This window comes from Pecten maximus, chromosome 9 (genome assembly GCF_902652985.1).
Source record: "Pecten maximus chromosome 9, xPecMax1.1, whole genome shotgun sequence".
Taxonomy (NCBI): Eukaryota; Metazoa; Mollusca; class Bivalvia; order Pectinida; family Pectinidae; genus Pecten; species Pecten maximus.
In genome coordinates, this window is record NC_047023.1 from 1,732,483 (window position 1) to 1,752,098 (window position 19,616).

Genomic DNA, 19,616 nt, shown 5'->3' on the forward strand with positions numbered 1-19,616 from the left:
GACTCGTCAGTGATGTTAGGGACAGCAAACAGCTGTTTCGTCCTCCTAGGACTCGTCAGTGATGTTAAGACTCAAAGTGATCACGGGAGTCGACCAAAAACACTTTAAATAGGTCAAAGGAAAAATGGCGAACTGCGATTGAAAACTGTGTTGGTGAGCCACCGATATTACCTTATCAAGCGGAGAGTACAATGACTCTATGTTTCACAAGGTAACATGTTTTCGAAAATTCACAAACATAGTTTTAAATAGCAGTTTGTGCTTAAGATAGCCACGTGCATCTTCCACAATGATATTTATACCGTGGTGAATCTAATCCGAATTATTAAACAGTATATTCTGCCTACGATATATACAATTGAGCTCATTGTGATTTGATGTAGAACTAGCTAAATATTAGTTATTCTACGGTAATTCAGACTTTACAAATTCAAACTCAAATGCGATCCCAGGCGAAAATACTTCATACTCAAATGCGTCCCAGGCGAAAATACTGCATACTCAAATGCGTCCCAGGCGAAAATACTTCATACTCAAATGCGTCCCAGGCGAAAAAACTTAAAACTCAAATGTAGTCGCAGGCGAAAATTCTTCAAATTCAAATGCAGTCCTAGGCGAAAATACTTCAAACTAAAATGCAATCCCAGGCGAAAATACTTAAAACTCAAATGCAGTCCCAGGCGAAAATACTTCAAACTCAAATGATGTTCCATGCAAAAACCTTAACTCAAATGTGGCCCAATATACAACCATAAATCCGTTCTCGACTAAAAACTTTATTCATGAATTGTTATTGTTTCTTGCCGTTCTATATCCCAGACAATTATCCTCAGATATCAATCTCATAATGTTTGCCGCGGATAGTTTTCGTCTGAATGAAATATTGATGTTAAAATGGAGTGATATGCGTATTGATTAGCCGCTGTCTAGATTACAATCAATATTAAGCACAGGTAAACATGGTGTGTATTTCAATGATTCAATATAGTTGATTTATAATACCTAAAACATGTGAAGAGTTTGATGTTGTATAGCCAATAGAAAATGGGCCTGTCTTAGAGCCGCTGTCACGTAACAAATCAATATTCGTGTATAATCGATGACAATACTTAAATATGAAAATTGTAATTAGAAGTACTGGTGAAAACAGTTCCAGCTTTTCTCATTAAAGGATATATCAATTATAGCATTGGAACCATGTTTCAATTGCAAGAAAACATTCCAATACGGATTGGTCCTCCGTCCTTGTCTAGCCATGGCACCGATATATCTTCAATAGCTGTTAAAGCAATGATACACTCAAATAGCACGATAAGAAAGCGAAACAAGTTCTCATGTCTGACAGTGGAAGTTCGAATTTTGTAGAGATGCTGCTCGTTTTAAAACAGGCAAAATGAACTTCGGGAGAGCCAGTCATGGCGGTCTGTATTGTATAATTGCAATGTTGGAATTATTCTTCGGAAGTGATCATCATGACAACAAAGGGGGAAAATCGGAATGCTTAAAATCTTGAAAAAAAAAATCATCACCCATAAAATCATTATGTAGTGTATTGCAAGTACGCCTCTATATCCGACAGTGTCCGTTATGTTCGGAACTCTATATCTGCCAGTGTTCGTTATGTTCGGAAATCCTCTATATCTGCCAGTGTTCGTTATGTTCGGAACTCCTCTATATCTGCCAGTGTTCGTTATGTTCGGAACTCCTCTATATCTGACAGTGTTCGTTATGTTCGGAACTCCTCTATGTTCGACAGTGTTGCTCGTAAGCTACGTTCTGAAATCTTTATGATAGTGTAGACTTGTTGGCCTGCCGTAGTGTTTCAATTCTCCGATCGGCTTTTCTTCGAAAATATAACGACAGGTTAGAGCTATCGATCCGGCTATCTTGATTGGGTAACACTGATAAAGGCCAGGGGATATCCCCTTTTCAAAATGGCGTCTGAAAATTTTCACGGATTTTTTTAAAATTTTTTTACAATCGCTATGTTCTCCAGGCTGCATGAAATACCGATGGTTCATCTCAAGAGAATTACTATCGTAAACAAGAGGGAATCCCGAACCTGTCAAAATCAAACCAACAATGCGTTGATCGAATTGACCAATCAGATCTCGCTAAGCCAGAATCCTGACAAACATGAATTACCTTCCTAACAGTTCTCTCCGCTAGATAAGTGCTAATACAAGCTATGACCTATATCTTGGTCAGGATCCAGACCAGTCGAACTGTGATTGGCCAATTCAATCAATGAATCTTATTTTGATTTCATGCTGGGGATTTTCTTTTGGCAGCATGCCAATTAACAGGTCAAAGTATATTATGCTGCAATGATGTTGAAAAGTCGTTGAAAACTCGAGAGTCTGCTTGAAAAACCATATCGGTTTAAACATTCAATACACAACCGACGGTATGTGGAATAATTTTCCATGCACACACAAGTACTGTGTTTGATTACTGACAATTGTAAGAAATACGTGTTTGAATAATTTTCCGAGAACATTTCTAGACACCATCTTGGAAAAGGAAGATCCCCTGGCCTATATACATATTAGCCAATCAAAATAACAGGATCGATAGCCCTGGCCTGTCGTTATCTTCTTTAAGTGAAGCCTAGCGGAAAGCAGAAAAACTACGACAGACAAGCCAGTGTAGTGTACTTTATGTTCGGAACTCCTCTTTAGCTTACATTGTTACTCGTTGGTGTTGGTTACGGACAGAACTCCTCTATAGCGTACGCTTCATCGGGGGGTCGCTACAGAAACATCTGGCCTGGCCTACAGGTGTAGAACAGAATCCCTGTTCTCTTGCGATCTCCACATCACACGACTGCAGGCGTGTTATTGAATCTAGTCCATGAATTTTCTCTAGTTGGGTTATCATATAGTCCTTTACTCTCCCCATAAAACATGGATTCATTCTGATAGTCTTTACGACATTCACACATTCCCTATTGCATCGAAAGGAAACGCAGTTCTCTTTTAACTGAAAGAAAAAAGAAAAACATTATGTCATCGAAGATATCATTGGTGATGAAATTGTTCATTGTGTTCAATAACGAGAATCTGTTTGCTTGTTGGGTTTATCGTCCCGTGAACAGCCAGGGTAATTTTGAGACAGAGCCTCCTTGAAGTAATTGGTGACTACCTCACTGAACAACATACGGGAGGCCCGTCGCATGCCATCCAGGTAATTAGGTATAAATGTTTTTCCCAAGGACACGACTAGGACAGTACAGACCGGCCCGTTCCTCAGCTTCCCGAGGGACACAAACCGACACGGGTCGAACAAGGAACCTCGGACCTTCACCTGGGGCTACATGACCGACGCCCTAATCGACTGATCTATCGTGGCCCCTCAACAGTGGTAACTACTGTAAACATGCCTTGACATCTATTTGCAAAACAGGGACGTCATTTTAGAATTGGCCGACTTGAATTTAACAAAATGGTGAGTTTGCATTATATTGTGGCAGAATACGACACTGCCGCCATGTTCGACATCCTGTGGCTGTAATGTTACTTCGTTGACAGTTATGACATTCCATAATAGCAATACTGAAAAACTCTAAGGACTAAGGATAAATAAAAATATTAACAATTTCAAAATTAACAAATAAATGGAATGACGAGCTTGTATTTTACTAAAACCGAAATGGGCAACGATTATTAACACCATTTTAATTTACTGTACAGACATTCATACAACTTATTTATCATCAATATATGAACACCATCTTGTCATCTAAGGACCTAAAAAGTGAGTTAATGTTTGCCTATGACAAGAAAGCTGACAACAGTCATACAATAATAGTGCAATCCTGATCCTGTTTGATTTTAAACCCCTACCAAGGAAAGGGAAAAAACACCCCAGTTTGAATTACAATCTAGGTGAAAAAGACTCCAATCACAAACATGGCAGATATGTAAAGTTTGTCAATTAACTTACTATTCATACAGGTCTCTGCAAAGATTAATCAATAATTACCAAAATAATGAAAAGCGAATAGATATATTACCGAAATAATGAACAGCGAATAGATATATTACCGAAATAATGAACAGCGAATAGATATATTACCGAAATAATGAACAGCGAATAGATATATTACCGAAATAATGAACAGCGAATAGATATATTACCGAAATAACGAAAAGCGAATGGATATATTACCAAAAGAATGAAAAAGTCTTACCAGTTGTATGATGGCGTTAGCTTCGGGACTTGACGGAAATGTCACCACAGGACACCTGTCAATGACGGCCCTCTGGTCCGTCAGTAGACACTGGGGTAAGTCTCCCTCCGACAGACAATGTCGGGGAGAGAGACGCTCGGCCGGGTAGTAACTAAACATGCCCAGACACATCTCATCAAAGGGTGTTCTCCCATAGAACGTCGTAGTGTTCCGTGTCATCGTGTTGTAGGAACAGGAAGTGAAGATCTCGTCTCCAGGTTTTATTTCTACTGGTGACGGTAGCCTTAAATACAACACCAGATTATATAGAACAGGATACCATATAGATGTCATATACTGCCATAAGCTTGTTCTGTAATCTATGGTGACAATACAACCAGAATTGAAACTCCTTATATGGAGATATCATTACAATATTATTATTAATAGGTATATGTGACGTAGAATATGGATATATAGACACCTATAAATGTTCATAGCAATACATGTTTAAGAACCAATTTCATTTAATATATTTTCCGTTTTTGTAATAATATTGTCATAAATAATACCTACTGATGAATTATGGGATTGTGGTAATCGTACACAATGTCACGTGTCAACGTCTGTTCCTGGGTCTCTCTGAACTTTTTCATAGCTATTCTCATTTCGGTTCCTGTTAAAAATAATTTACATCAGTACTGCCGATGTTCTTCCAACATATACTTATTTTGCTGTTAATTAAAATACGGACAATATATCATCATATAATACATGTATCTTGTAGGATATAAAACATGCAGCCAATAGATCTACATACGACTATACATCACAACAAATAAAACAATTTGTGAGTCTTATAGAGGCATCATTACGAAGAATATTGTATCGAATAATAAAGTCAAGCAACAGAAAAACTATGATAACGATATAGTTCGGCAACAGAAAAAACTTAGATAACAATAGAGTTTGACATCAGAAACCTTAGGGCGAATTTGTTCTCCTAAAACCAGTTTTAGTTTCGAACCGGTTCTGTAAACTTTCCATTTGTTGAGTAAACCAGTTTCAAACCACATTCAAACTGAAACCGGTTCATTCATTTGTTTCTGATAAACCTAAACTAGTTTATAAAACCATTCAAACCACCACCGGTTGTGGTTTGGAAGGTTTCCTATCTGAAAACAAGATGGCGAATGTTGTCAACATGCAGAATGTGCTCTTGAAGTGCGCTACGTGCTCCAAACTTGCCAGCTATGGCTTGTAGTGTCATTTGACTGGACAAATAAAATATAAATTTTAAATATTAATAATTGTTTTTCCCCTGTGTTTGAAAGAAAGTCTGCTACAACTGCATGCGTTTCCCTGTCATTACATTGTGGAAGTATGTCTTCAACATAATTTGGGATTCGGGGGATTTTTGTGTGTTCAGGAGGTATTAACGTTTCAAATACTGCTCTGAAGCTTTTTCTCCCAAAGACACCATATTGAAAACTAGAATTTTGCATTTGTTTCTCAAGAGCAAACCAGTTTTAGTTTACAAACCGTTTTGAAAACCAGGTTTAAACCATAAACCCAAACCTAAACCAGTTTATTTGCAACAAATTTGCCCTTAGATAACAATAGAGTTCGGCATCAGAAAACTTAGATAATAATATAGTTCGGCATCAGAAAACTTAGATAATAATAGAGTTCGACAACAGAAAACTTAGATAACAATAGAGTTCGACATCAGAAAACTTAGATAACAATAGAGTTCGGCAACAGAAAACTTAGATAATAATAGAGTTCGGCAACAGAAAACTTAGATAATAATAGAGTTCGGCAACAGAAAACTTAGATAACAATAGAGTTCGGCAACAGAAAACTTAGATAATAATAGAGTTCGGCAACAGAAAAACTATGATTAATCACAAACCAACAACCAATGTGTATAATTATTTTCATTGATACATAATGTATAAATTGTAGGTGCATTTTGTATCTAATGACGCATAATATTCGTATGGAAACGAAATGAACATTAAATTTATCCATACCTGCGTAATGCATATGGTTATACCCGTTTAGAAGGTATATAGAACTTAACAGCTGTTTCCTCGTACACTCCGTGTGACACTTTGCCTCTACGTCAAACCCTCTCTCCCCGTGAGGTAGAGCTAGGCTGTTTGTTCCCACTGTGATCATTCCGATGTTGAATGGTCTCAGGTTAGCAGTATAAAACAGAAGTATTCCTGAGCTGTCCCTCTGGCCAACAGCCTTGGTAGGGTTGGTCCACGCCACCTATCATTGGTCAACACAAAAACAGTATAGAATTTCTCAACAATCAAAGTGTACATTATTCTTCATTTTCCAACTATCTATACACTTTCCAAAGCATTTCGAAACCCTTCCAGTGTTGATCTAAAGGTTAATATCCTTTCCATGTCTACTCATTCTGCGTACTCCTTTCTGTTAGCGTTTGATGTTTGACATAGGCCTACCATTGTTTTATTTAGAGACAATATCGTCCAACAGGTTATTACCTCACCGGTTACGAGTAATGGTGAGCTTATGCTTTAGCTCCGGCGTCGGCGACGGTTTCCCATCTCAAGACTTTAAAGTTTTTGGATTACATTTCTGAAAATATTGTAAGTCCAAAGTATACTCCTCACACGCTTCTAATTTGGTTTATATATTCATTAGAAGTCTATATATGAGTGATGTTATGGCAAAATTATACAGAAAAAAAAAAACTCAGTAATTTTTTCGCATTTTACCATTTTGTGGACTTAACTTATTTTGGCACCAAAACCCACTTTTGTTTTTGTTTTTGAGGTAAGTTTTTGGAAAGCTTTTAAGTTCAAAAGTATACACCTCACACCCTTCCAATTTGGTTTATACAGCCATTAGAGGTCTTCGAGTGATGGTATGTGACGTACAATTTCAAAATGACGTGCTTATACATACAAAATTAGTCGTCGAATAGGTAGCTTACACTTACGAAACACCTTGATTTTCCTTTTTTTTCAAAAATGGGAATTACGGCTTTGTTTACACGCCGTTATTATTACATGACCTTAACTCTAGCAATGGTATTAGAGTTATATCCCTTCGTGTCGCTCTTTCCGATAGTATAGCGATAATCTTGACAGTCGAAGGGACCGAGAATGGGCTCTAACGAGTCTCTCCCTCAAAGAGTAAAACTTTCGAAGTAAATTTTGTGTGTCACCATATTTAATTACAACAGACACTTTACTTACATAGATAATGTGGATTAAGGACGAGTTTCATACAAGGTAACTATTTCCTGAAGATCCTTGTATTTAATTATGATCGAATCTAGTGAATCCGCCAAACTGAGTCTCCCAATATGATACCTGACCTTATATTGCCACGGGTGGGTCAATTTAAGAATATAAAGCATCAGTCTTCGACACCGACGTGATATGTTTTCGCAAAGCTCTGATCGACCCTGTGTTGTCACATGAACTGTTCATGAACCAAAGCAAGTAATCTGATTAGTTTTGACAAATCAGAACCGTTATTTTAGACGCTTTTTTGGTTCGCTTGGCAAGATTAAAAATACACAAACCATGTCAACACATGGGCGTGGTCATATTGGCTTGCCATTCTTTCAAACCAGTACTCTGACGAGTCAAACTAATAAAACGAAGTTTATTCCATGTATATAGAAAACAAAGCTTCAATAATAAAATTGAGTTTTAATCTATTACCTGAAGAACAGCATACCGAGACCCGGTCCGCCCAATCTTATACCCGGCCTCGCGAGGATGACAGTTTCCGCCGATCGACTGGCTCCACCCGGCCATTATTTCTGGACAATTAACAGGCTCCGCCATCATTTCACACGGGTAAACCTGGCCTAGAGGATGTGCTAGGGATGCAGGAGTTACTAGTGAAACAAAGATACTTTATCATGAGTGGGTTAGGGCAACAAGTCGATAGGTGTCCGACGTTTAGATAGATGAAGACAGTATTGCAAAGATACTGGCATCTCGCTCGGTGTCTTGAGGATTCCATATTTAAGAAGAAAACCAGTCAATCATAAAACTGATTATTGTTTTTGTTTTGTCCCCCCCCCCCCCCCCCCCCCCCCCCCGCCTTTTTTGATTTGTTCTTGTTTTTTAAACTCTTTTCTACGATTCATAAATTTTACCAGCTGTGTCATTTTCTTGACGCCACTTGGGAGTACATATTTTTAGTAAACAAAATGTTGGAATTGTTTACATATTAATACGCATATCACATCCGAGAAGTTCCGAATGGATACACTTCAAAAACAGTTGATTCCCGACAAATCTATCAGACTTGAGTGGTTGTTTAGACAAAGTCCCTGAACAACAATTGTTAATTCTAAAATTCAACTCGAAGAGATTTTTAATAACTTACTACAGAAAATAAGGTATCTCTCCTAACTTTACTAACCTTCAGGGGAGCATGCCTGTAATGTCATATGGTGTAAAATATTGCTGTTGTTCACGAAAGCCGTATCCGCGATCACGTGATAATCCCTATCGGCCGGGAACTCCAGGTTCACACACCTATAGGATATCTCCTGGGCTGGAACAACTGTTTCCGGTATTCTAATCTGCATGTTTAGAACACCTGGGGACAATGTGAACCAGTCATTAGATAACGGCATATTTTCATTAATATTGCACAACTATATTCACAACCATTTTAATGTTCAGCCGCGAATTCATCTTAGCACAATTATCATTGCTTGATAAGGAACGCCACAGACTATCAGTGTCAAACTTATTTCATCAATCACGATTACTTTTGGCTCACATTCATTCAATACCAACGAGAAACATCAAAGATACCCGCAAAAAATAACAAATATGTTAATTGTATCCACATGAAAGTAATAGAAGTATTTGAAATATCTCCACGTATTTCATAAACACAGCACACTACAATTTTTAATTTAATATGTTGATACCACCTCCATCAGGAACATCAGACTCACCTGGCAATCCGATGTACTCACAATCTACCGGAAGCGTCGTACAATGTAACCAATTGGCATTTTGTTTTCGACAGAAGGGGGAGTTCCATGGTTCACAAATACCTTACAAAAATACAGGTGAAACTCATCAAAATTCACTTGAAATTGATCAAGTAATGATTTGAATTTCTTCTCCATAAGAGGAGGTCGCTGTAATGTATAAACACTGGATTTGCGAATGGTGTCGTTGAGATGTGACGAGTGTGATTTTGGGGTAGGTATACCTTGCTTCACGTACTACTGCTGAACGGCTACGGGCTATCAAGTATACATTTATATTTATAAAATAATAACATACCCTTTACTAGGCAAACAAAATGCTCACACAGAAGAGCTGATCATGTTTGTTATAGGTATTTGTAGAAAAAACAGCAATTTGAGCGAGAGTCACAGTTACTTTATCAACAATAAAATAACATATCTTACTGCTAGTCGTTCACGTGGTGATAATAGCTTGGCGTTTTCAATATTCAACTAGAATGATTGGTTCATAACTTAACAAGGTTTATAGCTTAATTATCAAAGACCTGTACAAAACACGAGCAAGACAATAGCACCTTTCCAAACAAATAGCGAGTTAGACGCAGTAGAGCCAAATGAATTATATTATATCACACAGAGCTGTTTCGTCCTTTCTAGGAAACGTCAGTCATGCTACGGGCCTATAGTGTTAATAGCAGTCTACAAAAAATCCGAAATAGGTAAAAGAAATATCAAAATCTTGATGGACAGGTGCAAAAGATCCACAACTTAATAAATGTCAGTTGTAAAATTTATTACCTGTGCACATTTTGAACTGTGTCACCATTTAAATGAATTCAAACTTGACTAACAAGTTATGAAATGTCCAGAGGGATGTAAAAACCACCAGAACTGTCTACACATGCAATCCTTTGAGATTGCATGAAGGCACATAAACTTGGCTTGGGTTAAATCATTAAACCCGGTTTAGGTTTACAGGTTAGTTATTACTATAGCTTGATTTGCTTGCTGAATATTTATCTTTTTATATGTTAATTATTTGACCCCTTTTCCTGTTTTAATACTAAACTAGTTGTTTTTTGGATTTTAACTGTTTGATCATTTAACTGGGTTTTACATGTTTATTATTTACCAGGATGGCCGTATGGTTCAAAGACAGGACTGGTTCCAACTTTCCATAAACAGAGTGGATCTCCGAGCTCTCGTCCATTTGTCGCCCCGTCTCCATCTGAGTCTAGCATGCAGAAGGTCTTATCCCAAACCTAAAAAGGAAAAACAAATATTGGAAACTTGCCACAAATAAAAAAGTGAAAAGGAAAGATATAAACTTTTCTCGTAATAAAACACGTCTTTTTTTCTGATTTCCAACATTTTATTTTTGGAGAATAGGTATAATGTATTATGATTAAGCACTGCATATTTGGGGTACACATGTATCAAAATATCAACAGAATAAGTTTTCAAAAAGGGAATAAAGGTGGGTTAAAATGAAGAAAAAAAAGAGAAACAAATGATGTACCAAAACACATGTACAATGTAAAGATATATTTTTAAGACCTTTATCAAAAGACGTGTTTGTGAGCAATTCATCCAAAATTGGTTCTCTACCATTGAATCTTAACCTCGTGGACGATGCTACAATTAGCCTAATTCCAAATAACGTGCCATTATTAGCAAATTTAGAATGTAAGACTTAAAACTATCCATAAGAACTGGGAGATGGTTTAGTATACCAAGTAATGTCGTGATTGTTCACTATGTAATTACGGTGTTGGTGATGAATATCACTATCTATTCCAAAATAATGCGATATTATCAACAGCATAAATATATCCCACATTACCTATCTACAAATATAAGTTACGTAAAAATGGGAGACATGCTTGAAATTTGTAATCGACCCTTATTTAGTGACCTACTTTGAGCTACTTTCTTTAAAAAATGTCCAATACTAATTATTTCACACTGAATATATCTATACCCATGTTGTAATTGTTACGTAAAATTGTATTACTACTTGAATGCAATCAACTTAATGATTATCTTGAGTGAGATACCACCGATGATTGCTTCAATGCACTTAGTATTATGCTTGAATGTATTAATTAAATCCAATTGTCTATTACATTGTTGGTTTGATATCACAATAAACCCTTACTAATATGTACAGTTTGATGTCATAGATTAAGGTTATTTATATGATACAATGTATTTAGTTTTCTGTATTTTGTATGTAGCATTGTATGTTTATTACCCTGTCTGATATATACAATGTATTTAGTTTTCTGTATTTTGCATGTATCATTGTATGTTTATTTCCCTGTCTGATATCTACAATGTATTTAGCTTTCTATATTTTGTATGTATCATTGCATCTTTATTATCCTGTCCGATATGTATGTTATTTTCTATATTGACCTCTTTTGCACACGAACGTTTTGCCCATTGAGAGATAAATAATCAAGATCATTAATATGAATGATGGAACCAGTTCAGAATATACACATGTAGTTATCGTCATTTTTAAATATAGCTATTTTCTGTTTTGGAAATAGATGAAAGTCTGATGGAGCAAGATCAGGTGAATAAGGCGGATGCTCAATCAATCTAAAGCCACAATCGTAAATGGCAGCCATGTTAATGACAGACTTGTGAACAGGAGCATTGCCCTGATGGAATAACACACCTTTAGTGAGCTGTGAGCAGCGCTTAGGTTTAATATTTTCCCGTAGTTGCCTCAGAAGTGAAGCATACTATGTGCCATTGATTGTTTGTCCATTTTGGAGATACTATATCAGCAGAATACCATCTGTATCCCAGAAAATCGAGGCCATAACCTTCCCAGCTAATTGACAGTCTTTGCCTTCTTTGGCGGGGGAGAGCCAGAGTACTTCCATTGTTTCGATCGTTGTTTGGCCTTTTGGGTAAAACGATAGACCCATGTTTCATCCGTAGTGACAAATCTTTGAAGAAAGTTGCCAGAATCTTCCTCAAAAAAGTTAAGATTAATATTAGCACGCGATATTCTTGGTCAGAAAGGAATGTACTTTTTCCTGTGAAATGCCAACTCTACTGGCTATATATGTTTTTGTGACTCGTCTGTCAGTCATAACAATATCATGAAATTTATTGACCATTTCTGGGGTTGAAACAATGACAAACATTCCAGGACGGGGGTCATCTTCAAGGCTCTGTCGGCCGCGCTTAAATTCCGCCACCCACCTTTTCACGGTAGCATATGAAGGGGCATCTTTCCCTAGTGTTGCTACCATATCATTATGGATATCCTTAGGTGTTATACATTTTTATGGAAATATTAGATCACTGCTCTTTCACCGATTTTGTCCAATTTGCAAAAAGCCGCTTGTTTTGTTCACTTTAGAGTGCTACCTCGTCGATATAAACTAACCAAATGAGACCAGTTCTTGGGTACACGGCCCTATATAGTCAGAGGATAGTACTTAAAAAGAACATCGTTGGGTAGCTCCTTCAATACGAGGCTCACAACATATCAATCATCTCTCGCATATATATATATATAATTGTATATATGGGGCAAAGAAGTTATTCTAACAGTGTGGACATGAAAAATGTCAAATTTTCGAGGCAATCCGCCCCTTTATCAAGACACAGAGAATAAATATATACACTAGAAAATACAATACGCTAACCATTATAGGGACCAACCAACCAATTGTTTTCCCATAGACTTTAGTGTTAACGTTTTGGAGTATTTCATTCAAGTTCTTGAATTCAATATGACAATTTTGGTTTATAACAAAAGTTTAGGGTCTGATATAACACCTAATCAAAAAAAAAGTTTGGTCCTTCAGCTCAAATTTTCTCCAGGGTAGCCATTTTGAAAATATGTGAATTTCGCAGTAAACATTCTCAAAAATCTTAAATGTTTATTATTATTACGTGAACTTTTGGGAAAAAAATCAATCGGACTTACGAAATTTATATCAACATTTCTTATTGATAGTTACCTATCAGGCTACATATATATTTTCTCACTTCATAACATACTGGCCAATCAGTGGCTGCCAGACATTTTCTCCTTGGCTCAACTTTCTATACACAGGGGCTGTTTCAAAAAAAAAAAAAAAAAAATTCAATTGGTTGGTTGTTCCCTAATACGTATACTTACAAAGTTGTTTTTCTTGAACGCTAGGCCGAATGGGTTTGTTAGTCCTCGGCCTTCCCTAGCCTGGTGACCTACGCCTTGCCATACCTCTGTTCTGTCACATGGGTTGGGGACTTTGTCACCGTTTGGGATTCTGTCTTTCAATATGCTGAATCCAGATGTGACGTCACCAACGCACAGCAAATACAGAAGGAAACAGCTGTAAGATAGATAAAAATTACAAACGGATGAATATGTCATCACCTCTATAAATGACTAAAATAGTTTGGATTAGTGTATGGATATGTGAGTGGTTTAAAGAAGATTAAACATGGATTAACATGTAATCATCTCATCAATATATGTCTAATGAAGTTAATACATTAAATATAATGTGATATCTCATCAATTTCTGACTAAATAAGTTACTAGTTATACAATCATAAGTATATAATATTTTATCAATTTCTCATTAAATAAGAAAATACTCTGGTAAATATATGATATATCATCAATTTATGACTAAATAAATATTTTTTTGTAATTTTATGATATCTCATCAATTTATGACTAAATAAATAAATACTTGGTAAGTTTATGATATATCATCAATTTCTGACTAAATAAGTTACTAGTTATACAATCATAAGTATATAATATTTCACCAATTTATGATTAAATAAGTAAATATTTTGGTAAGTAAATAATATTTCACCAATTTATGACTAAATAATTTTTTTTTGTTGTTGTTGTAATTTTATGATATCTCATCAATTTATGACTAGATAGATACTTGATTATTTTGTGATATAGCATCAGTTGATGACTAAATAATTAAATACTTGGTAATTTTATGATATCTCATCAATTTATGTCTGAATAAGTAAATATTTTGGTAAGTATATGATATCTCAAAAATTTTGGGAAATAAGTTAAAACATCATGGATTAATGAAAGATTCTCTAATATTATTTTTCTAAAAAAAGTTGGTTTGATATATGATTATCTCATGAATTTATAGGAAAAAAGAGTTAATATTGTACAGATATATGATTATCTTATCAATGTATGACTTCAGTAAGTAGAAACATCATGATAAATATCAGATAATTCGTTAAGTGGATTTATATAAGATTATCCCACTAAGTTATGACTAGCGGAAGTAAACACATGGATTGATATAACATCATGTCATTAATTTCTATATTTTGATGATAGTTTGATGAGCAGATGAATGGAATGCGGGAATATTACATAAATGTAATGTGAGAATGATAGAATGTGAGATAAATGAATTGTGAAAATGATAGAATGATAGATAAATGTAATGTGAGAATGATAGAATGTTAGATAAATGAATTGTGAAAATGATAGAATGTTAGATAAATGTAATGTGAGATTGATAGAATGTTAGATAAATGTAATGTGAGAATGATAGAATGTTAGATAAATGAATTGTGAGAATGATAGAATGTTAGATAAATGAATTGTGAGAATGATAGAATGTTAGATAAATGAATTGTGAGAATGATAGAATGTTAGATAAATGAATTGTGAGAACAATGTATCATTATATATATATATTGTGAGAATGATAAATAAATGTATATATAAATAAATCCCTAGAGTAACATTTGGATGTGATGTGAGAATAATAGATGTAATGTACAATGTATATATAATAGATATAATTGTAGGTAATTGTAATGTGAGATGTATCTCTACACTATATATGTTGTGAGTGTTGTGTCTATATATAGTTTGTGTCGTTTTTGTTTGCACTGTACATATCTGCACTGTGCTGATGAACCAAATGGTTTAAAGTAATAAAGAACATGAACATAGCCAGTACCTATATCAAAAAATTAATATATTATTACTGTATGATTATAACTGCCTACCTGGACCAGTGGTCGGGATAACCTTGGTTCCATACATATTCACAACCATCAAAACAAACATTAGTTTAAGTAGCTATTCTAACACAAACACAAAACTGTTATCGGCAATTACACATGTCCTAATTACTGAACATATACACGTAGAAATTGACCTACCTGGAAATTCTGCAAAACATTATCCTCAGTGAATACCGCGACCTTGCGAAAAGAATATTTTAAACAATGTAAATTAAGAATGACGAGAGGTAAATTGGTGAGCTGAACACATATTTCGTGTCATTTTAATATTCATAATCCGTGAAGTACGTGTTTAACATATGTGTCATGTACGATAAACTATGACAGCTGTTTATACTTGTACAGTACGCCCGTAACACAAATTAGATATACAGCGTCACACCTCATCACAGTATACATATGCATAAATGTTAGCGAAATAAACAGCTCGAGATAAAACAGTGTCAGCTAGCTTTAACCCCTGCATAATTTTGTCTCCTTCATGAACGAAAACAAATTGATATAGGAAAGGCGATGAAAGTAGTCTCGATTATTTCCAAAAATACTAAGGCAAGCTATTGTAACCGGTGTTCTCACTGGACCTAATGATCATAAGAAATTATTACTGTATTCGATGACATCAGAAATGTTATAGTACTCGATGACATCAGAAATATTACTGTACTCGATTACGTCTGAAATATTATTGTACTTGGTGACCTCTGAAATATTATTGTACTTGGTGACCTCAGAAATATTACCGTACTCGATTACCTCTGAAATATTATTGTACTTGGTGACCTCATAGATATTACTGAACTCGATGACCTCTAAAGTTCTACTGTATTCGGTGACCTCTGACATATTACTGTACTCGATGACCTCTGAAATACTTTTATACTCGGTGACCTCATCAATAATATTATACTCGGAAACCTCAGAAATATTGCTACACTCGATGACCTCAGTAATATCATTGTGTTAAGTGATTCCAAAAATATTACTGTACCCGATAATCTCAGAAATATTACTGAGAACTCCAAATGTACTTACATTTTCACAGTGTTCGACCTGGGCACTCATTCAAGTACTCATGACTTTAAATACTGCGATCCGAGTTCAAGTCTCGGTAGAACCTGAGCAAAAGAAAGTGTTCCTATTGATTTTAGGTTTTTATTGCATTTTCACCCATTTATACATGTAAACAATTGATTGTGTTGATGAAGAAGTTAAAAACATTTCAAACATTATAATGAATAGTGTTGTTCTTCTCTGATAGATAATTCTGCTATGACATGCTACGCGCGTATCTTGTTTATGCTATCTTGAAAATAATAGTAATCTAGTGCAACGAGCGTGTTAAGCGGTTCTATGGTGTAATGGTTAGCACTCAGGACTCTGAATCCTGCCATCCGAGTTCAAGTCTCGGTAGAACCTGAACAGAAAATGTATTTTACTCTCATTTTATTTAAGCATTCGTTTACATTTTCTATATTCAGCAAAATCGCGAATGATATCAATACTACATGTCCGGAATTTCCGAAAATGATTAACTATCATCTCTCAATCAGATGTACCTGTTCTCTTATCATATAACTGTGTTCTTTCAAATACAGCAATCATTTAGGCAACGATATTGTAATAACTCCGCACTTTTCTAAAATGTATATCTTTAATATGAATAAAAATCATTTACATGATTAAAATTCCTATTCCAACGATTGGCCGAAAGCATTTTACACTGGTTAAAATTCTCAAAATGTTAACGCCCATGTAGGGACTCGAGCCCTAGACCCTCAGATTAAAAGTCTGATGCTCTTTTCTTTCTGTCTTTTGTAACTTTTTTCTAGACACCCGGCCTCGTCATTACATTATCAATTCACCTTCAATGTCTGTTGAGAATCAAAGAGAAAACCAAGACAGTGCTGTGATATGACTAACTGTCGGTACATTGTCTTCAAATCATACATTTTAAGGGTCTAAGCATATTCCGTTTTAGGTTTCAATTTATGGTAATTTTGCTAAGATTGACAAGCACGTTTGACAGTGATATGAATAATTAAAATTGAAACACATGGTAAACATTTAACTGAATATTTTGAATTTGCTCATTGCTGGATTATCTATTGGGCGTATTATTCAGTATATATTGAATTAGATGTTTTTGAAAATGAAAGCCTTTTTCGAACGAAACTTTGTTTTTAACTCAAAATTGATAAAGATAGGACAGGGCAGGAAATATAGGTTTATTTGGGAACCATTAAATTTGAAAAAAATGAACTCCCCTCCCCGCCTTCCAAAAAAAACCCCCATGTGTTCCGTACGAGAAAGCGCCTTCCACTTAATTGGTTAAACCTACATGTATCTGCATGGATATAAGTATACCCTGTAATCTATGGTACGTACGTTGCTGGGATGATCACGTTATGATCTTTTTCAAGTGTTCAAATAATGTTAATAAAAAAAAAAGTTAAATAGAACTAGTATACTCACGTACGGGGTTATTTACTCGACACCCATCATTCAAACGTCTTAATCTGCAAGATAAATTTATTACATAATTCAATCTGGTACAGTTAAAAATATGCAATATATTGTTAATTTCAAACGTCATATTCTGGAAACCCTGTCTGGTCAGATGATACAAGTCAAAATAGCAGGGATCTTATTGTATTCATAGGTACATAAACGCAGTGATGATTTCTAGGACAATGGAAATGTAATCATAAACATTATATATTAATGTAATGGTTCTACACGAAACTGTTCTACAAACATCCAACCGTCGCTTGTTTATTCAACGTTTTGTATAATAAGCAGTCAGTATTTACATAAATGATTTACAACGTTTATGACAAACCTACATGAACCTTTAATATTAAATTTTCTGATGGCAGTAATATGTTTTAAAATGCAAACGCAGAAAGAATGATGATTGCTACGTGGAGCGTAGCGATAGATCTCTTCATGCACGTAAAATGTGGTGCATAACATTGCATTATTTTGTTAAAGACCAACAGTGGAATTTATGTTTATGAAATACCAGATTGTACAGGAAAAATAAAAATAAAAAAAATTATCATGAAAAAAAAAAAAAAAAAAAAAAAATTGCTGATATTGGTCTTAAAAGACCTTATTTATATTCCACTATGTTAAGATGAGGAACCATATCAGTTATTCATATCAATTTACTATACATTTCCATAATTAACAGATTTCTTTTAGGACTGAACTACATGGAGGTCATTTAGAAGATCTAAAAATAGATGTAATGTTAACACTGCGACAGATTGGCATTACATTCATTAACTTAAGGTTGGTAGGTATTGTCTATTGTGTAGCTTATATACGCATTAAGGCTAAGTTCATTATCATTGCATTATCATAAATTTACACGAAAACGTTTGGCATTTATTTTACGATGTGTGGACATTCTTGGGCATCAATGATATACGGTAGATCGCGGGCAGCAAAGGACTTTCATGTAACATTAACTGTGGAAAAAAAAAAAAAAACCAAAAACCCCAATCAGTGACAATTTCAACATATGATATATATTTAATACAATGAAAGCTCGTTGATCCGGATACATCCGTTTCATGTAGGATCGTTCGGAAATTCGAATTCACGAAATCATTACGTAGATATATACAGTATACCGATTCGGAAATCATTAATTAAATTTCCGGTTTAAAGATTTCCTACCAATTCCGGATTAATGAATGTAGGTCGGCTATATCAAAAATAGGTTTTCTTTAACGTCTGTCTTGCATAAAAAATATATCTGTCTTATATATTTATCTGTTCTGAGTGGCAGAACACGTACTCAACGAATTGTGCAAAATACGAGCACGTGCGCATCATGTTTAAGTGTGATGTAAATAAACATGCTTGCGCATAAAGTCTCTACCAAACGATACATAAGCTTTTGCAGTACAGCTCTTTTGACTCTACTGCATCTAACTCTCAATTAGGGTTTTTTGTACAAAGGGGCCGCGATAGCTCACTCAGTTAGATCGCCGGCAACTCACCCCAGATGAAGGTCCGAGGTGTGTGGTTGAACACTCCCTATCCGTATCGGTTTGTGTTTCTTTGGAAGCTGATAAACGGGTCGGTCTGTGCTGTTGTGGCTGTTTCCCTGGATGGCATACTAAGGGTTTCCCATAGCTTGTTCAGTGAGGTAGTCACAGATGAAAATAAAAATGTAAAGGAAGCCAGGGAGTCGGAAAGTATTACAATTTTTAGTACAGCAGATTGACTTTGGATGTCTTTCTTTTCTTGTCCCCAAGCAGTGGGTTGGTTGCTGTCTTGTTGCCAAGTAATAGGTTGGTTGCCATCTTGTTGCCATCTTGTTGCCAAGTAATAGGCTGGTTGCCATCTTGTTCTCAATGAATGGGTTGGTTGCCATCTTGTTCTCAAGGAATGGGT

General features: G+C 35.3%; 1 protein-coding gene and 1 non-coding gene across 2 annotated transcripts; one reads left to right on the forward strand and one right to left on the reverse strand.

Annotated features, from left to right (window-relative positions):
• Window positions 1-760: 760 nt before the first annotated feature.
• On the reverse strand, window positions 761-19,525 carry LOC117334793 (dopamine beta-hydroxylase-like). The gene is made up of 10 exons (XM_033894598.1): window positions 19,437-19,525; window positions 13,315-13,510; window positions 10,297-10,426; window positions 9,144-9,245; window positions 8,597-8,776; window positions 7,885-8,063; window positions 6,208-6,451; window positions 4,748-4,847; window positions 4,193-4,475; window positions 761-2,982 (listed from the first exon to the last, which is right to left on the reverse strand). The coding sequence occupies exons 1-10, from the start codon at window positions 19,523-19,525 to the stop codon at window positions 2,725-2,727; spliced, it is 1,761 nt and encodes a 586-aa protein (XP_033750489.1). The 3' UTR covers window positions 761-2,724.
• Window positions 16,554-16,625, forward strand: Trnaq-cug. The gene has a single exon. It is a non-coding gene; the product is annotated as a tRNA-Gln (tRNA).
• Window positions 19,526-19,616: the final 91 nt, after the last annotated feature.